Below are 20,975 nucleotides of genomic sequence, written 5' to 3' on the forward strand. Positions count from 1 at the left end.
AGTCTTTTTATATCTAATAAATTTTTCTAGTAATTAAAATGGCCTCATTTTAAAGATATTTCATAACTGAAAATAATTTATATGCAACCCTAAGACTTTTTCAAATTATATTCCCCACAATGAAAACTGGTGGTGATTAAAAGGCCTTCACCTAGAAAGATGGTGGAATCAGATGGACATTATTACCCTAGAGACACATATGACTGCACATATGGTCATATATGTCTCATACACTGCTACACTGTGTACACAGAAATGTAAAGTTGTGTTGCAATTGTGGACGATGAATCAAAATGCATTCTGCTGTCATATATACCTAATTAAAATAAATAAAGTTTAAAAAAAGGCCTTTACCTGAGCAATGTGAAATAGTTAAATAATATAACTAATAGAGAAACCATTGTAGCAAGAAGCATTTAATCAAGATAAAGAAAATATTACAATATCCGAATATTTTTAAATATTCAAATAGTTAAATATTTTGTGAAGAAACAAAGACATACCTTTACCAAACGGCCTGGCTGTAGAAATGGTAAGCAGTATTTTGGTTTATGAATATAATCTTCAATCTCTTTACCCAGTTTGGCAAGTTGCTGTCTAATCTTATAATAGATTACTACACTTTCTTCATTGGGAATTACTATTTTATTATACTGTTGTTCTGAGTTCTTTACCTCTGTAAATAAAACACATACATGATATAAAAAATTATATACCTTACATAAATTATAACCAAGAAATTTATTTTCCCACTAGAACTACATTTGGAAAAGTTAGTTTGCATAGATTATATTAGATGTTTTAAGGAAAAGATCTTCAGAGATGACTGTGGGGCATGATGTCTCGTTTTTCCCCCTTCTGTTAAGATTTACCTTCTTTGTCTCCAACTTATCTCTTAGTTAATCAAATTATACTGGATTCTACTTGCTGCCCTAATCTTGCTTCTAGTGCTGACCACCTTTCTTAACTCATTTCATTATACCTCCAACCCACTGTTAACAAACTATTTTTATTGTGGCATAATATACATGAAATTGTACCATTAGTAATATTCAGTACATTCACAATGTACCCAACTACCACTATTATCTAGTTCCAGAACTTTTTCACTACCTCCAAAGGAAATTCCATATCCTTTAGGCAAATACTCCTTATTCCTGCTTCTGCCAATCTTTCTCTCTATACTTTATGTCTCTCTATGCATTTGCCTATTCTACATATTTCATATAGATGGAATCATACAATATATGGCCTTTGGTGTCTGGCTTCCTTTACTTAGCATTGTTTTCAAGGTCTATCCAGGATGTAGTTTGTATCTGTATTTCATGACTTATGTTTGAATAATATTCTACTACATGAATATACTACATTTGTTTACACATTTACCAGCTGATGAACATTTGGATTGTTTCCACATATTTGCTACTGTTCATGGTACTGCTATGACCATTCATATGAGACCAAGTTTTATATGAACACATTTTCAATTCTTTTGAATATATATTCAGGTGTGGAGTTGCTGAGTCACAAAGTAATTCTGTATTTAATCTGTTGAGGATGGCTGCCAAACTATTGTCCATAGTACCTATAGCATTAAGAAAATTGTATAGTTACTTTAAAAAAAAAAAAAAAAAAAAAAAAAAAAAAACTCACCTCAGTGACTGAAGTGGTTTTGATTTACATTTCCTTTATGACTAATGATGTTGGGCACCTGTGTTTCTTGGCTATTTCTACATAAGTTAGAAAAATGTTTAATTGAGTTGCCTTTTGTTGCTGAGTTGTAACAGTGCTTGATATATTTTGGATACTAGACAGATTATCCAGATGGATAACTTGCAAATATTCTCTCCCATTTTCTTTTTTTCTCTTGGCAGTACTAGGGATTGAACTCAGGGTCTCACACATGCTAATTGTAATACTATTATCAACCATTTCACAAACTGTTCTCTCAAATAGCTAGTCTTTTGTATTCCCCTCAGTATAAAGCATTACCTTGGTTATTTTTTAATGACTGGATCTTTTTTATTGGGAGGGGGGTGCAATACTGGGGTATTGAATTCAGTGGCACTCTATTAAACTATATCCCTAGCAATTTTATTATTTATTTTTAAGGCAGGGTCTTGCTAAGTTGCTCAGGCTGGCCTGGAATTTGTGATCTTCCTGCCTCAGCCTTCTCAATAGCTGCAATTACAGGGATGCACCAGCATACCCAGCTCTGGTTACTTTTAAATAAACTGCATCACTGCTTACAGGAATTGTATTTAATTCATTAAAGGCTAGAACACTGTCCATAACAACACATAATATGGCAGTAAATTATCAGAAAAAGAAAAAAACTAAAAACCTACAAAAAGATACTTAACAGAAGTCATTAAGAAGTTATATGAAATAAAAACTGGACAATGAAATGATAATCCAGCTCTTCCACCTAAATTTACAAAGTAACACAATAAAGCACTCATTGGAACACAGCATTAACAGAAAGAGTTTAAGGAGATAATAAATTATCTGCTTGCATGCTTCCCTATTACCTACCTTCCTCTACTCCAAATTACTTCTATATTAGATCATTTAACTAATGAGATAAAATATTTAAAGATATTTTAAAAGTCACATTATTTTGTATCTAAGACTTACTACAGTTTTATACCACCCCAGAAAGTCAGTAAGTATAGGCAAGCCCTGATTTTTCACCAAATTGAAAGAATTCAATTTCTCTAATCTCTTCTCAAAAGCTAAAGAAAGAACAAAAAAGTTGTGCTCTCTTACCCATGAGGTAATGTTACAAGAACCCCAATAGATGCCTGAAACCATGGATAGTACCAAATCCCATGTTTTAACTTAAACATACAAACCTATGATAAAGTTTAATATATGAATCAAACACAGTACAAGATTAAGAATAATAATAAAATAGAATAAACAATATACTATAATAAAAGCCATGTGAATGTGGTCTCTATCTCAAAATACCTTACTGTACTACATTCTTCTTTTTGTGATAATGTAAGATACTGAAAGGAAGCAATTTATGACCTTCTTCTTTTTAGCATGTCTGAACTTACAGCATCACTACCTTTGTGCTATTTCTTCAACGCTCTGTGATACAATAATAATAGATATGATAATTCAGACAGCTATGAAGTGACTAATAAGTGGACAGTATATACAGCAACGATGATAGGATGATTCATGTCCCAGGGCGGACAGAGTAAGATGGTACAAGATTTCATGATGGCACTCAGAATGGAGTGCAATTTAAAACTTATGAATTATTTTATTTCTGACCATTTAGTATTTTTACCTACAGCTGATCATGGGTGGCTGACTAAGCAATGTTCAACTGTGGATGGTGGTAGCAGTGAGTGGGTAGGGCAACTATATATCTCCTATCACATTCAGAGTAAAAGTACGTCAGCATACGAAGCTGGTTTCAATGAAGGGTAAAAAGTAGAAGATCCTATGAGTACTTGAACCCCAGTATTTTAGGAAGTAACATTTAAAACACACCTATAAACTCTTAAGACAGTTTGCAACCAAATAAGTAGAAAAGACCTGTGAGTGACTGAGAAACAAACTGCCCCTCCCAATACTATGCAAAATTTTCAACAGATTCAAGTGTAAATTGCTTTACTGATCTAGAGTAATACTCTCAGTAATTACAACAAGCACTTACTGAGCATGTAACATTATTTCATTTAATTTTCATGAGATGCATTAGATATTATCCCAATATCACAGAACAAATAATTAAGGCTCAAACCCATGTCTAATTCCACAGCTCTGCTATTAGCCATGGTATAATCAATTAATGAAGCTAAACAAAAGGATTAAATTAGGTCTGCATTTTTTAGTCAATAAAATAACAGTGAAATCCTAGTTTTACTATAATTCAGTAAACTAAATTAAAAGTATCTCTTCTATGAAAAGATGTATAACAATAAATAAAGCACTGTATTACTAAATAAAGATTTATTCTGTATCTTTAAAAATAATAGTCTACATTTCAGGTTTCAAAGTATTAGAAAAACGGCATCATTTCTTTAAAAACATATGTAGGGATTGAGTATACTGCAAGAAGATATGCATGTATAGAAGCAACACTAGGAAGGGTAAACATCAGGAATTACATCAAAATGAAGCAATACAAAAGCTAAGGTCTGAGAAAATAGAGGATAGGGAATGGAGAAATAGGGGTTATATTTTAAGTTTACAGAGTGAGTAACAGAGTCTTGGTCAAAGTCATAATGAACAATGTGAACTCAGCTAGAGTCATAGAAGGGCTTTAAATAAGTAAGAAAATATTTGTGAAGTTTTCCCTCTACATCCCAATGTACTTAGGTATTTTCTATGGAAATGCAAAATAAGTATAAAAAGTAGACTGTTGGACTACATGAACGGGGGCGGGGGGGGGGGGGGGGAGCAAATGTAAGTATACCAACCCGCATCTCTGTTTCTCTTGGTTATTCGGTTTATAAACCAGTCTAACCACTGGGTATATATAAGTGTAATTATCCTACTTTGCGTAACTAAGTGCTGCCTAGTAAGACTTTAATTCTTTTTAACTATTGTAACCATATACCCGTTTCAATGAAAATATCTGAAATTTCTATGATATGAGCTAAAATTCATGAATTTCCTTCTCTCATGCTAATCTGATTTCAAACCCAAATCCAAAGTTTACTTAAATTTGATTCAAACTCAAATCCAAAGTATACTTAAATCTTCTTGATCTTGTTATTTTATTATTACATAATTCTTGGTGGGAGGAGACTTACAGCTCCCTTAAAAATACAGTTCTCTAGGGCTGGGATTGTGGCTCAGTGGTAGTGCCCTTGCCTGACATGTGTGAGGCACTGGGTTCGATTCTCAGCACCATGTATAAATAATGAATAAAATAAAGGTCTATCAACAACTAAAAAAAATATATAAAAAGAAAATACAGTTCTCTAAAACTAAAAATATACTTTCTCTTTGCTATCAACAAATGGAATTATATATTTTTATAAGAAAATAATAAAAACATATGAAATTATATATTTGCCATTGATTTTATAGATGTGCTTTAAAAATTCAACAACTTTCTGAAAATTTAAAGGTGAGTCTTAAAACCACCTAGCTCAAGTTTTTTATTCTTTTGTCATCCTTATTTTATGTCAGTTAAGGAAGTTACTAGAGATACTCTTGTTCTCTTATTAAAAAGATTGGTTGGTAGCAGGAGTCCAAGATTCTAATCTTGATTCTGCCATAAATCAAATGTATAACTTAAGACACTGACTTAATTTCTCTAGCTCTAACCCACACCCATTTTTAAATCTGTAAAATGATGCCAAAGCTCCTTCTAGTTATATGTTGAAAAGATTTTATCTAACACCAGAAGTATTAAGGGGAAATAGTTATGGTTATCATCTAGGCAAAGGTTAAAAACAATGAGAGAAAATTTTTGTTTTTAAAATATGAACTGCTTCACGAATTTGCATGTCATCCTTGCCCAGGGGCCATGCTTATCTTCTCTGTATCGTTCCAATTTTTGTATATGTGCTGTTGAAGCAAGCCACCGAGACAGACTTTAACTTTCTTGGATCTCCTAAGCCTTTTCCATTCCTCTAGGGCACATTACACTTCATTTAATTTGGCGACAATAAAAATGAGTGGGTGAGGCGTGTGAGGCATGTGAGGCGCTAGGTTCAACACTCAGCATCAGATGAAAAAACCAAATAAAATAAAGGCATGCTGTCCATCTACTACAACAACAACAAATTAAAAAAAAAAAAAAGAGTGGGTGAGTGGGTCTCTACTTACACGTAGTAAGTTAAAACCACGTTGTAAGTCATGTTGTAAGTCCCCACTTTAAAAAACAACAGAACTGACCTACATACTAGAGACAGAAAGAAATCTCATTGTTAAATAAATAATGGTATATTCACAAAATAAAATATTATGCACTTATTTTAAAAATCACATTTTTCTTTTGGGGGAATGGGGTACTGGGCATTGAATTCAGGGGCACTCAACCACTGAGCTACATCCCTAGCCCTATTTTGTATTTTATTTAGAGACAGGGCATCACTGAGTTGCTTAATACCTTGCTTTTGTTGAGGCTGGCTTTGTACTTGTGATCTTCCTGCCTCAGCCTCCTGAGCTTCTGGGATTACAGGTGTGCACCACCACACCCAACAACAACAAAAAAATCACATTTTTTCAAAGGAACTTAAACTTCAATTTTATTTTATTACTTTTAAAAATATTTATTCTTAAGTTTTAGGTGGACACAATATCTTTATTTTTATGTGATGCTGAGAATAGAACCCAGTGCCTCATGCATGCTAGGTGAGCTCTCTACCATTGAGCCACAACCCCAGTCCCTTGAACTTCAATTTTAAAAAGCTACAATTAACAAGCTAGTAAATGTAAAACATTTAATACAGGCTAGGCATAGGGTAAATATTTAACATATGATATAAACAATAAGCAATGATATAAATTACAAGCACAATAGTAACTATTATGAAAAAAGCTCAACTGTATTTACCTTATTAAAAAAGAAAAGCACAAGCATGAGAAAGGATGGAAGAAATAAAACTGTTAACAGTAGTTGTACAGCCACCTGTGTGAGATTATAAATGGTTTTAGCTTTTCTGTTTACTGCACTTTTCTTTTTTTGCAATAACTGTGAACTATTTTTATAATATTTATGTAAACCAATAACTTAAACTTTTGCCTTTATTTACTTTTAAATCAGCACTATATGATGATCTGCCGCACTACCCTCTATAAAGATCAATGAACAATTTGAATGTAGTTACCATAGAAAATTTAGTTTGGGACTTTAAAAATCATTATCTTAACATCAGGAATAAGAAGTTCTAAAGGCAGTGAAATGAATCCACATTAAAGCATTATATTTCAATAATTATTCATAAGCTTATGCTGTGACACTCTCATAATGAGAAGTAATAAAAGGTTAAGACTAAAATATACATGTTTCTTACAAATCAAATTTTAATATGCCAAACTTTTGGTTGTACTATTATTCCAAAACATGAATAATGTGATACATATATCTGTATCTAAACCAATAAATTGTACTATGGTGGAACCAACTAGAAAAAATGTATTGCCAAATGTTCCTCTCTATAAAAAGACCAGAATTTAGTTCTGCAGTCTTTTTTATACAGAGACCAAGCTTTGCCTTACTAGAAAAAAAAAAAAAAAGTGGCCAAATGCAGTCAGCAATGCAGTCATTTTGTTATTAGAGTAATTTTATACTTACTTTCTCTGCTACAGTCATTTTATACTTACTTTCTACTACTCCTGGAATTGCTCTATAATGCTGAAACTGGTAGAAGGATTTTTCCAACATATACTCAGGATTAATTTCTTCTACACGTAGTAAGTTTAAAACCATGTTGTAAGTCAAATGGAAAGCACTATTTAGAGGATCAGCTGAGCCCTAAGAGAGAATAACATATCAATTTCATAAGTTTTTAAATAAATTTTTATAAGCATTTTTAATGTTATAATGCTTAATCATTTAATCTATGTTATGTGATACTACAGAACTATACTAGTTCTTTCCCTTAGTTGACTAATGTAAAGTGATAAATTAGTTGATGTTTGGGAAAGTGAAGGGGGAAAAAAGAAATCACTAGGACAATAGTAATTAAAACACTCTATGCCAAATGTGTTTAGTTTTCTGCTTTGCAAGCACATGGTAGCATTGTGCTTTTCTGGCCCCCTAATAAATTGAGAGGAAAGTGACATGTCCTGGCTGCATATTTACTTGCTGGTGTGAAAAGCTATCATTTCCCCTCTGGCACAGTGACTAATAATGCACCAGATTATTGTGGTATCATCAGATCTAACAATGATAAGTACAATCTCCTCTACCAACCAGCAATGAATACATAGCAGGTAAGAGAAACAAGTCTTAAGTTCCTAAATTTACATCTGTTAGTGAAGCATGAGTTAATGTATATTGACACAGCACACTAAAATTATACTGGTATGATACTCAGATAAAAATGTATTTTCAGAAAGAGAGAAAGACAATGGAAAGAAAAATGCCCCATACTAAAAAAGGAGAGAAGAGACAGAGAGTGTGTGGGGGGGGGGATGACAAAATGCCTTAAGGAATTGTATTTAAATTCGCTTACAGATAAGTGAGAATTTAATTTTGTAAGTAAATAAAAACTAAAATTGTTTTTAAAAAAAATGTATTTTCAAATTTTTATTTATTTATTTTTGATGGTGCTGGAGAGAGAACTTAGGGCTTTCCATGTGTGAAGCAAGTGCTTTCCAGTCCAATAAAAGTATCCTGAAATTCCTGTAACAAACTGCTAAATTTAAAGACCATTTTATGTATATTTCAATAATTCCTTTTTGTCCTCCTAACTGTGGCTGTTACCAAAGAAGGGCTAGACTAAGGAATAGATAGCATATTTTATTGTAAAATACAATAAATTTTATTGTGGAATTTTAAAATAGTGTGACCTTAACTTACAATAAGGTTTATATCCAAAATATTACCTTTACATCTAAACTGTTTTTTTTTTTAAGCAATGTTTTCTTCGGAAGTATGTTTTTAAATGCTAATACCTCATAAGTATGAAAGTATATAATTATATAAAAGAATGACTAAATCATTGAGGGAATATGCTGAAATATTTAGAAATTTTACTAGGTATGCTAAATATTTCTAAATGGTGTAGTAAAATATGCAAATTCTATTATTCAGGGTATCTTAAGTTGAGAACTACAGACCCACCATTTAGAATTCAGACTTTTAAATGTATGTAGACAGCTTTTATGAGAAAAAGAAGTAGATCTTTTACCAGAATATCAAATGAAGGTATTTAACTCTGAAAACCTCAAGAGCCATAAAATTCGGAAATTTATTCACTTACCTTAACAATAAGGCCCAAAAGAGGGGCAAATTTAGCATAAATAACAGACTCTTAGAAAAGAGGAACTGGACAACTTCAGCTATTTTTTAATTCTGCAAACAGGCTCAGTTTTAATTTTCTGTTATTTTTATTTTCTGTATTACCTTCTCTAAGAAATCTGGGGTTTCAATATGCCAAATGTTTATTTCTAACCCCAAGCTCTACTTCTGTATTTTTTTAAAATATTTATTTTAGTTGTATTAAGACACAATACCTTTATTTTATTTATTTATTTTTATGTGGTGTTGAGGATCGAACCCAGGGCCTTGCATGTGCTAGGTAAGTACTCGACCGCTGAGCTACAACCCTAGCCCTGCTTCTGTATTTTATGAAAAATATTTTTAGTTGTACATGGACACAATATCTTTAATTAATTTATTTATTTTTATGTGGTGCTGAGGATCAAACCCAGTGCCTCACATGTGCAAGGCAAGTGCTCTACCACTGAACTACAACCACAGTCCATGCTTCTGTATTTTTAACTGCTATACAAGACACACAATTGAATTTTCAGTCACCAGAAATTCAGCATAGATTCTGACACTGTATCCAAGTAAGCCCAAGGTAGTCCCACCTTTCCCTATTGAACTGAATTACTAATAGCCCCTTCCTTTAATCTTACAGTATTCCAGTTTGAATGAAAAATAAGATAGTTATACTATTTAAAATAAAATCTCTCTTGTTTTTTCCCTATCTAACCAACTTATTTCTCTCATAGATTAAAGGAAAATGAGTTTCTCACTTAAGTTATAATTTAGGAGTTCTTTCTTCTTTTTTTCCCCCTTCCTTTTAATTAATCATTACAGATTATTTCCTCAATACATTCCAGATTAGTTTTTGCTTTCTTACCATTGCTACCATTTCAGTTCAGTGGTTCATCAAATCATACCTAAATTACACTACCATTTTAACTGTTCTAGTTTCAATTTCAATTTATTTAGTATGATGAATCTAAGATTCTGTTAAAAGAATCTTCTTAACCATAATTTCATTGTGACATTGGGATCACTTCTCTATTCAGCAGTAATATATGACTATATAAATTCCCTCTTGGTACCGAAATCAATCAAGCAATGTACACACACACACACACACACACACACACACACACACACACAGTGTAGTATACCCATACAATGGAATATTCACTGATAAAATAGAAATGAAGTACTAACACATGAGACAACAAGATGAAACTTAAAAACATTACATTAAGCAAACAAAGACAGATACAGGAGGCCACATTTTATATGAGCCTGTTCATCTGAAATGTTCAGTATAAGCTAATCTATAGAAACAGAAAGATTAGTAGCTGTCTAGAACTTAAGAAGCCAGATCTTAGTAGTGAAGGAGAGTGACTATTAAGAAGTAGAGGGTTTCTTTCTTGGGTTGCTGAAAATGTTCTAAGAATTAAATGAAAGACAACAGATCTTTACACTTACAGAGCAACAAATCCAGAAATGTCAAGTGAATGGAATGAAACTGTACTTAAAGAACCAGATGCTATCCTAAAAACATTACCTCCTACAATGTGGCAACCTGATTCTGTTCTTTTCATACATATAATACAAGGAAAGAAAAACAGTACTTGTTACATCTGCCACTTGTCAAAGAGAATAATAATACAAATTTTTGGTCTTGTATAATTTTCCTTCCATGAAGAATTAAAGTTATATGAATCCTTGTAAAAAGGCTTTCAAGTGTTGATGTTTAAAACTGAAAACATGATACCATATGACCATTATGAATATGTACAGTCATGCTTTGTCTTCACTTTTATAAAAACAAAGAAAAATATACATGACATCTTTATCTAATTTTCCCTTGATATATGTATGTAATAACTACCCAATGTAAATTCTTCCCAAGTTTTAGAAGTTAAACAGAAATCTATTTGATACATATAGACATAGGTGTAACTTAAAATGTTTTACAGCTTCATTTGAGGAGCTAATTGGCTAGCAATTAATGTTACGTGTTTAGTTCATTTTATGTTTCCTATCTTATTATGTTTTCTCTAAGGACTTCTTACTAAATAAAGAAGGAAAGCAAGCAGTTAAACTTCTGGAAAATTCCTCAACCATCCAAAACTCAAAAACTAAGCAAACAAAATAAAAAGCTAATTTTCAATAAAGCTTAAAATACAAATTTATGATTAAGATATTTATAATTAACAAAGTGAACTGTAAAAGTATATTTGCTAGATGAATTTATTAAAGCATTTGGGCTTGAAAAGATTGAGGAAGATGACTGTCCAAAACATCAATATTATGTGTCCCACTTCCTATCAGATAGGTAAACTGCAACTTGTACAGTGGAGGAAGCAAATAGAGGTATCCTAAATCTGGAGGTTGAAGTAAACATTTCTGCCCTCTTTGGGCATCTTCCCAGCCACCTCCATTGTATAAGCTGCTCTTCATCTTTTAGCTGAAGTACAATGCAAGGTATCAGTATTTTGAGTGGTTATTTTCTTCTACCTACCTAAATTTAAATAGTTCAATGAAAATCATCTACTTTTAGAAAGGTACTTGAACTGACACAACTAATTGTGAAGTTGCTCCTGAAGTATATTTCTACAATTCTTGTAAAAGCATGGAACCTTAACTCAGTTACCTTAAGTAGTTGTTTTCCAATTGTTGGGCTCATCTTTTCATCTACCATAAGAATTACAATTCCTCTATCATCCATTCCTCTCCTTCCAGCACGACCAGACATCTGAATGTATTCACCAGAGGAAATCTGAATGAACACAATTAAAATAGAGTTTAGGAGAAACTCCTTTTTTTCCCCCATGTTCTTGAATTTTTATTTTAAATTGTACAAATAAAATTTCTACATTCCAAGGAAGAAAACACGATTTAAAACAACATGAACTTATAGAAAAATTTAAGTAAAAGTTCCCAAATGCAAAACACTTGAGAATAATGTTACAAAACTAAATTTTAGCTCTAAGCCAGTAACTGCTGATTCATGCTTTCAAATACACCATAGCTACCAGGAAATACTGGCTTATTCACTGGTGTTTAAAAAAAAAAAAAAAAACTTTCAGTCTAATAGTCTGAAAAACAGAGAAATCTGAAAAAGCAAACAATGAACCAAACTCAACCAAATATAAATAGTGACTTGACCATAATTAATTTTCTAAATCTGAAGTGAGATTAAGATAAAATTAAAACTACAATTTAAAAAGGCACAATTCTTGATATATATGCTTGGGATTTGGTACAATTCATCTGCCACTGAGGATAAACAAGTGGAGAAACATTAGGAATCTTTCATATGCAACCTTTCAAAGCAGCACTGAACCACATGAACACTGGGAATAGTTATTTGTATAAATACATGTATAAGTCTGAATTCCACTAAAAAAAAAAACTCAAAAAGAGTGAAGAAACACTATGCTCATAGGAAGGCATACTACTTATAGCATCAAATAAGAATAGATCAGTTATCTTAGAACAAGGGAAGTACTGTAAAAACAACAAAAATAGCAACTCTTATAAGCATCAAAACATTTTTTTAAAAAACATCCAATAAAAATCAACAGGATCAAAGGGCATCAATGATAATTTTAAAATCATAATTAGGAAATTATGATCTTGAATCATGAAGAAGAGGCTGCTTTGTTAAATTCAGCTCCTTACTTACCCTTATCCTGAGATCTTGTATTACTTGTTTTAGTCAGCTATTTCCCTGCTGTGACTAAAGGACCCGACTAGAACAATTTTAGGGGAGGAAAAGTCCTCGTCCATAGAAGGCTGGTCCATTTCATGGGGCTCTAGGTGAGGCAGAACATCATGGCAGAAGAGTGTGGCAGAGGGAAATAAATAGCTCACATTTTGATCAGAAAGCAGAGAAAGAAAAACTCCACTCTCCAGACAGAAAATATATACCCCATGGCCATGCCCCCAATTAATCACTTCCTCCAGCCACACCCCACCTGCCTCCAGCCACTGCTCAGTTAATACCATCAGTGATTCACTGACTAGGTTAAGACTTTCACAGCCCCAAAGTCTTCTTACATTGTCTCACACATGAGCTTTTGGGGGACACCTCGTATCCAAACTATAACATTTCCCACAAAAGGACAAAGAATGCCAAGGATCAAGTTACAAAAGACTTAGTGTGTATTTTCTTATAGCATCAATTTTACACATAGAATTCTCTTAATTTTAAGCTGTTAGACTATGGAAAACAAAAATTACATTAATTTAAAATACAAAACACGAAAGATAGCTCTTTATAATTAAAATCATATTCTACATAAATCACTCCTTTCAATTTAAAAAAGTAAGTTAAAAACATTTTAGAAGGGTATGTAAAAAATGTCTAGAGAATTGACATGGCCCACTATGCTTAAATTTCTCTTTATTTTATAGTATCTAATACATTTTGAAACAAAACAAATCAAGAAAAACACTGTTGTTATTACACTTCTACCATGGGTACTTGTCAGGGTTTTGATGATTAGCAATTACTGCCTGAAACATCTCTAAAGCTGAAAAGAATCACGGAGAAATTATATTAAGAATCAATGATAAATTTCAAAGATAAAAGGTTAAGTAAAGGACTACTCATAATTCTCCCCAAATGTTATACTAAATGTCTCTTTGGCTCATACTGAATACTCAATGTGGAAAATTTTCGTTTATCACTGCTTTTCACCATTACCAGTGCTTCACTGCCTTCCTGATAAAGACGCATCTGGTGATAGTAAAGAACTACCTTCTCTATGAAGTCTCCCCTGACTCTAATGAGTCATACAACTGACTTCCCTTCTTACAATATTATCCTTCTATAAATACTTCTCAGAGCATCTATAATATTTAGATATAAGATTATAGACATGTTGCATGTAACTTTCATGTGGTACTATTATCTTTAAAGTTGGGTTTTTTTTAGTTCTTGATTTTACATTAGCATCCCAGTATCTAACCTTGGTAACTGCTTGATGAATGGGGCATTTTTCTCTGTATTTAAGATTTACTATTTACCCCAGTTCACTGTTTCACCCATGCTCCCAACTCTATTTTGTTCTGTGTTTAAGAAAATATGTATGTAAACCCATTAGAACTTCTATTTTATACTCGAAGGGGAAAACAGTGAGCTGTAAATAGCCATTGTAATAGGGGTGTTTTACATACCTTAAACTTTTAAGAAATGAACATTCTAGATTTAAAATGTTTAAAAGAATTCAAAAATAACTTATCTCCCATCACCAAACTCCATCCAAAGGAGCTTCAGGGAGTCACTGGATAGATAAGGGATCCATGGTTTACTCTTGATTAATATTTAGATTTCAAATCTGTAATTTGTACAGATTTCTATATCCCATATCAGAAATGTTTGGAATTTGGATTTTGGAACATGTATAGACTTTATCAGTTTAGCAACCCTAATACAAAACTCTGAACTGCTCCAAAAGCCAAAATTTTTTGAGCATCATGTTGGTCATTAGTGTTTTATTATTTTAAGGTTTTTTCAAATTAAGGAATCTCCACCATATAAGCTCAGGTACAATTAAGTATTTGGGACTGAAAAATCTCCAAAGCAAAGTCATTTTAGGTAAAACAAAAATCAAAGTTATTTCAATATATGAATTACTTTACTCACCCATCGGAAATCCTTCCCATCAAATTTACGGGCATTTGTAAATAAAACAGTTCTAGCTGGCATGTTAATTCCCATAGCAAAAGTCTCTGTGGCAAATAAGGCCTAAACAAATAATACATAATTAAACATGTATTTTAAGATAAAAATCAGTCTTACAATTGTCAGGAGTAAAAAACTATCAATAATTTTTAATTATTTAATGAGATCCTACAAAAATAACAGAAGATGCTATTTGCAAATGTATTGCAATATTTTGCATACAAAAGTATTAGATATTATTTGATGTCCCTTGTATCCCCTAATTTTTTAGTTCAAGGAAAACAGTCTATTCTAAATTCTAGTGGCGGTAACGAGAATTCTCTCAACTTGTCTAAAAAAGCTTCAAACTGTACAATGTTTTTCTAAACACATACTGCAAAATTTCCTGGCTTCTTCACTAATAATACAAGAGATCTGGAAATCACTTCAACACTGTGATCTCAGGGGAGGTCAGACTCAGTCTTTAGGATCACAACTAAGATTGCACCAACAAAAATAGTTGAAGCATAAAAAGATATATGTACATGTCACTAAGACACCAAATTGTCCTCAATAGGAAAGATAATACTTTAAAGAATACTATTCATTGGCTAAAAGGAATGAAGGTATTTGTGGGAAATGAAAGGAATGCATACCTTTCACTTTTTATTTTATTTATAATTAATTGAATTTTACAACAAACAACTATCATTCATACTTTTTTAAAAAGATCCTTTAAAAGTAAAACTTCACAAATTTATAATCTAGAAGGGAAAAAAGGGACTTATTAAGATCCAGTATAAACATTACCAAATCTTTATTAAAGTAACTCAAACCTGTAATTCTAGCACCTTGGGAGGGAGAGACAGGAGGATTGTCTCTGAATTCGTGAATTCAAAGCCAGCCTTAGTAATAATGAGGCACTAAGCAACTCAGTGAGACTCTGTCTCTAAATAAAATACAAAATAGGGCTGGGGATATGACTCAGTGGTTGAGTGTCCCCGAGTTCAATCCCTGATACCCTGGCCCCCCTCAAAAAAGTACCTCAAATACATTCTTCAGGATGAAAAATTATTTCTTAAAAAAATTCTATGTAAGGCTTTAAAATTCTCAATAAAGCTCCATCCTTTTTAAAATTTTAATGATTTTTAAATATAAAATAATTGGTGAGTCTTATAGAAGCTCTTGTTTCCAATGTGAAACTATAACCCTCTGGGTTCAAGCATCAATGTAATTTTTTTAGAAAATCAAATTAGACTCTCCAAGGGTTCAATCAAAACATTCTATAACTCTCTTTCCTAATTCTTTTTTTTAAATACTTTTATTTCACTTAATTATTTTTAGTGGTGCTGAGGATCGAACCCAGAGTCTTGCATGTGTGAGGCGAGTGCTCTACTGCTGAGCTACAACCCCAGTCCTCTCTTTCCTAACTTTATCAAGCAGTTCTTGTCTTCTTTAAATGAGTCCTCTTAATCAGTAGGAAGAAGTTCACTTATTAAATCGACTCCATGTCTAATAAGTAGACAGCACCTTCTCCAAAAGGTATTCAATAGCGATACTATTTCTTACTTTAAGGAAACATTTCTTTTTTAATCTGCATGCCAAAATTTATTCTTTAAGAATAAACACAAAAATCAAAACACTGCGGAGAGAGGTTGTGAGGATAGCTCAGTGATAGAGTGCTTGGTTAGCCATGTGTGAGGTCCTGGGTTCAATCCCCCACACAGAAGAAACAAAATAAAACTGCTCACAAACAATGTTAACTGTAGTCTTCAAACTGTCTATAGGACACAATTCAGTGGCATTACAAATAAAAATAAAACCATACCTTTATCAATCCTTCAGAAAAGAGAATTTCTATAGTTTCTTTCAAAATAGGAAGTAAACCACCATGGTGAATACCAATCCCTCGCTTCAAAAGAGGAAGTACATGTTCAACCTGTGATATTCGAATAACATTTATGATAGGACATTTTAAAATGTTAAACTAAATATTAAGAAAAAAATGGGTAATTAAAAAGAATGTTTTGTTTAAAGAAAGCATAAAATGTTTTCAGAATAAAAACCTTTTCATAAAATCTTATCAGAATAAAAGCAAAACCCAAACCCCATATTGCCAGATTATTTAACTTAAAATATAAACAAACTCTGGCCTTCCTTTATCTATAACATGATAAGTATGTGTGAATAAATTTCACAAATCCTTTGATGCCTCAAAATTTTCAGGATCATTTCATCTCCTCCAAAATAATCATGAGCTAAGAGAATAGAGTTTATCTGTGCAAAATAAATTAACAGACCAGCATGTTGGTATGTGCCTATAGTTCAAGCTACTATGAAAGCTGATGTAGAAGGATTAATCTAGAATTCAGAGCTGTCTGGGCAAAAGGGTGAAACTCTGTATCTTAAAAAATAAACAAACAAACCTAAAATGTAACTGGTCATTCATAAGCAAGAAAAATAACTATGACCAGACTTAACATAAATATGAACTTCATTTAAAAATAAACACATAATCATTAACATCTATAAAACAACATCAAATACCTACTATTAGAAGTGTGTTAAGATAACAAAGTTTTGTATAAAGATATGGCTCTTTCCTTTTATACTAATAATTCAGTTGAGAAGAAAAATTACAAAACAGATTTATGAATACCATTTTAAAGGTCAACAAACATGCTATTATAAGTCTTAGATAAATCCCTTACTAATCAAGCATTCATTTGTATAGCAGAGTATTACTCCAAATATTTGTCTTCATATAACAAAAGTTTCATGTACTATGTTGATCTAAAGTAGTAGTTTTCAGTTTTGGATATATAGTTGAATCACATAGGGAGTTTTTGAAAGAAATCTAGTAACAGTATAGAAACCAGAGCCATCAAATCAGAATCTCTGTGAGTGGCACCTAAGTATCAGCATATTTTAGAATTCTCAGGCAATTTCAACGTTCAAAAGAAAAACATGATTACAGTAAAATAGTGTTAATTTCCTCACTAAACATAATTTTGATTAGGTACTCTCTTGTTTTGTTGTATTTGGTATTCTTATGAATTAAGAAATTGTACTAGCACTAAAAATTTCATAATGTGGCAACAAAAGCAGTAATATTCAGATCATGTTTTGCTTTTTTTTTTTTTTTTTTTGTGAAAAGCTCCCAAATCTTTTCTCCAGTTACCTTTTCAGCACTTTAAAATACAAATTAAGGTATCATTTCAGTATACAAGGCTGCAAAGTACAAGCAGTGCTACACTGTAACAAAAGCTAATATACGCCATTTATTAACATCTACACTTGGTAATTTTAAAAACTTACCTGAGGGAGTTTTTTATCTTCATCAGACAAGCAGTCAATTGCATTACTGAATACTTCTTCAACCATCTTCTTTTCTTCGTCTAAGAGAGAAAATTCAAGGGCACATAAATATTAAAATGAGTCTGATATCAAACTTCACACATTACAATAGGAGTCTACAGAGTAAAGAATCAGTGCTTAAGAAGCAGATAAAAATCACCACATAATTAATAAAATTTACTGTCTCTCAAAATGTATCTAGAAGACTAAATTCAGGAAAAAAGCAAATAAAAATAGTAAAAAATAACTACACTAAGTGCTTTACAAGTAACACCTATTTCTAACAAAATAGGACAAAACAACTATTATTACCCACCTTTTATTATTACCCACCTTTTATTAAGTGAGGTTTAGTGTATATAATCAACACTGCTATTAACTGTTAAGAGTAACAATACCAAAGCCCATGCTCTTAATCACTGGACTGTTTTCTTGTACTATCAAATAATTACTCAATAAATATTTGTTAAATTAATCAACATATAATCTTGAAACTTTTATCATTTTTGGCACTGATATTTTAGAGAAAACACTTCTAAGCAGAGCAATTCACTCAAAAAATATTGGCATTAGGAAGCTGTGTAGTTACCATCTGTCGTTTTACTTTTACCCATGGAAAAGAGACAGAGAGAAAGAGAAAGGGAGGGAGGGAGGGAAAGAGAAAGAAAAAGAAAGAAAGAAAGCAATTTCTATCTTGATAAAAAAAACAATAAAATGGAAATTTGATTTTTGGATGATTCAAGATATCATTTACTACTCACTATAAGAACTGCATATGAATCAGCAGAACTGAATGACAACTCGGCTAGTATTAATCACAACTGCAATTCTTGGCTAGGCTAGTGAGGTATATTCATAGTGAATATATATTCCTAGAAGTTTTTACTACTTTCAGTTTCAACATAGTTAGTGACCTATTAGGAATGAAGCACAACATTTATAAGACAAGGTAGTCTGATCAAGAGACTAATTCTTAAGAAGCAGAAGAGAGAACCACAATAACCAACTGCAATGAAAAGAAAGATGGTATGATTTTAATGTTTCTCCATAGAGTTATCTGGGAATAATATAAAGCTTAATACTTATCTTTATTAATAAAAGAGAGTAGTGAAGAAAGAAATTTAAAGCAAGGGTCTCTTAAAACTTTTCAAACATTCTGAGTACTAAGTAACAACAGATACATTACTAGAAATATATTTTACATTAATTTTCACACCACATTAAAACTACAGACAAATTATGTAGTACCTGTGTTGAAATCTAATTTGGTCATTTGAAGAGCATAAGCTTCACAATCCTTCTTACTAAAACTGAAAATAATTACAGGTTGAAAATTTCTTTCCATAATCATTTTCACTATCTTGAACACATTTGATGGTCCTACAAAAAAAGTAGATAAACCATACACCAAAATTAATTAAAAATGGATGACAGACCTAAACATAAAAGCTAAAACTATAAAGCTCTTAATATATGGGATAAAATCTTGATAATCTTAAGTCAGACAAAGTATTCTTAGATATGACACCAAAAACAAAAGCAATAAAAGGAAAATAATCTACTACTAGATTTCATCAAAATGAAAAACATTCATACTTTAATGGACTTCATTAATAAAGTAAAAGAAAAAAACTCCCATCCAAACACAAAAAAATATTACAAATCATCCGTCTAATAAAGGTCTAAAATCCAGAATAGAAAAAGAAGTTTTACAACAGAGCCAAACAATCTAATTTACAAGTGGACAAAGTTTAAGAAATAGACATTTCTTCAAAGATGTACAAATGACCAATGAGCATATAAAAGATTGCTTAAAATCACTAGTCAATCAGGGGAATGTATATCAAACCACACAGAAATATCACTTGACATTTACATGCATAGACACAAAACTCAAATAGACACAAAACACTAAATACTAGCAAGAATGCGGAGAACAGGGCAGAGTGGTATATGTCTGTAATACCAGGGGCTAAGGCAGGAGGATAGCAAGTTCAAAGCAAGCCTCAGCAACTTAGTGGAACCCTTATACACTCTAATGGGAATGTAATATGGTGAAGCCATTTTGGAAAATAATTTGGTAGTCCTCCAAAGGTTAAACATATTCCTTTCATATGACCCATCAGTTTACTCCTAGGTACATAACAAGGAAAAAATAAAACACATATATTCTTGCAAGAACATGCAGTACATAAGAGAATGTTTACAGCAACATTATTCATAACAATCAAAAACTAGAAACCCAAATGTTCATTCACTGGTGAATGGAGAAATAAAATGTGGTATTATTCATAGAATGGAATGTTATTTGACCATAAAAAAGAATGAAGTACTGACACACAGTATAAGTGGAATGAATCTTAAAAACTTTAAGAAGCCAGTCACAAAAGACCACTTTTGATTTCCATTTATATGACCTGTACAGAAAGGCAAATCCATAGACAGAAAGTAGATTAGTAATTGCCTAAGTCCACAGAATAAATAAATAAAATAAGGAGTGAATAAGATGGATAACGACTGCTAATGTATGCAGGAATTATTTCAAGGTTGATAAAAATATTTTGGAATTACATAGTGGTCATGGTTTTAAAACTCAAAGAATATACTAAAAACTTCCAAGTTATGTATTTTAAAATAACGGATTTCATAGTATGTGAATTATGTGTAAATATTAAAAAGCTTCGATAATAACGTGAATTTACTAAAAACCACTGAATTGTACACTTTAATTGGGTGACTTCTATTTTATTCAAATTACATCAAAATTAATGTAGAGATCAATCTTTATTCATTCAATTTTGCTATATATCATCTAGGTCTCTAAATAGATTCCTGAGAAAAACATTAAAGACATAAAATATTGGAATAATTTGAATATACAATTTACGTGTAAAATCCTCTTGAAACAAAGTTCCAAATTACCTTTTGTTCCTCCTTTCCGCCCCTTCTGGTCTCCTTTTGCCAAATCACCTGCATCTCGAAGCACTTGCATTGCAGTATTAAAATTGTCTTCTCTGAAGTCACCCTGAAATCAAAGATCTT

The 20,975-nt window shown here is 31.8% G+C and overlaps 1 protein-coding gene across 4 annotated transcripts in view; it reads right to left on the reverse strand.

The window, feature by feature from the left end:
* Positions 1–20,975, reverse strand: part of MTREX (Mtr4 exosome RNA helicase) — a 100,947-nt gene that overhangs the window by 47,436 nt on the left and 32,536 nt on the right. For all 4 annotated transcript variants that reach the window (XM_081306665.1, XM_081306664.1, XM_081306666.1 and 1 more), the window contains 8 exons: positions 20,856–20,958; positions 19,182–19,313; positions 17,895–17,974; positions 16,405–16,515; positions 14,559–14,660; positions 11,559–11,684; positions 7,303–7,453; positions 504–676 (listed from right to left, as the gene is read on the reverse strand). In XM_081306665.1, the coding sequence (XP_081162791.1) occupies positions 504–676; positions 7,303–7,453; positions 11,559–11,684; positions 14,559–14,660; positions 16,405–16,515; positions 17,895–17,974; positions 19,182–19,313; positions 20,856–20,958 (978 nt within the window). The remainder of the gene's footprint in view (positions 1–503; positions 677–7,302; positions 7,454–11,558; positions 11,685–14,558; positions 14,661–16,404; positions 16,516–17,894; positions 17,975–19,181; positions 19,314–20,855; positions 20,959–20,975) is intronic.

Source organism: Spermophilus citellus (assembly GCF_964194105.1).
Source record: "Spermophilus citellus genome assembly, chromosome: 1".
NCBI lineage: Eukaryota > Metazoa > Chordata > Mammalia > Rodentia > Sciuridae > Spermophilus > Spermophilus citellus.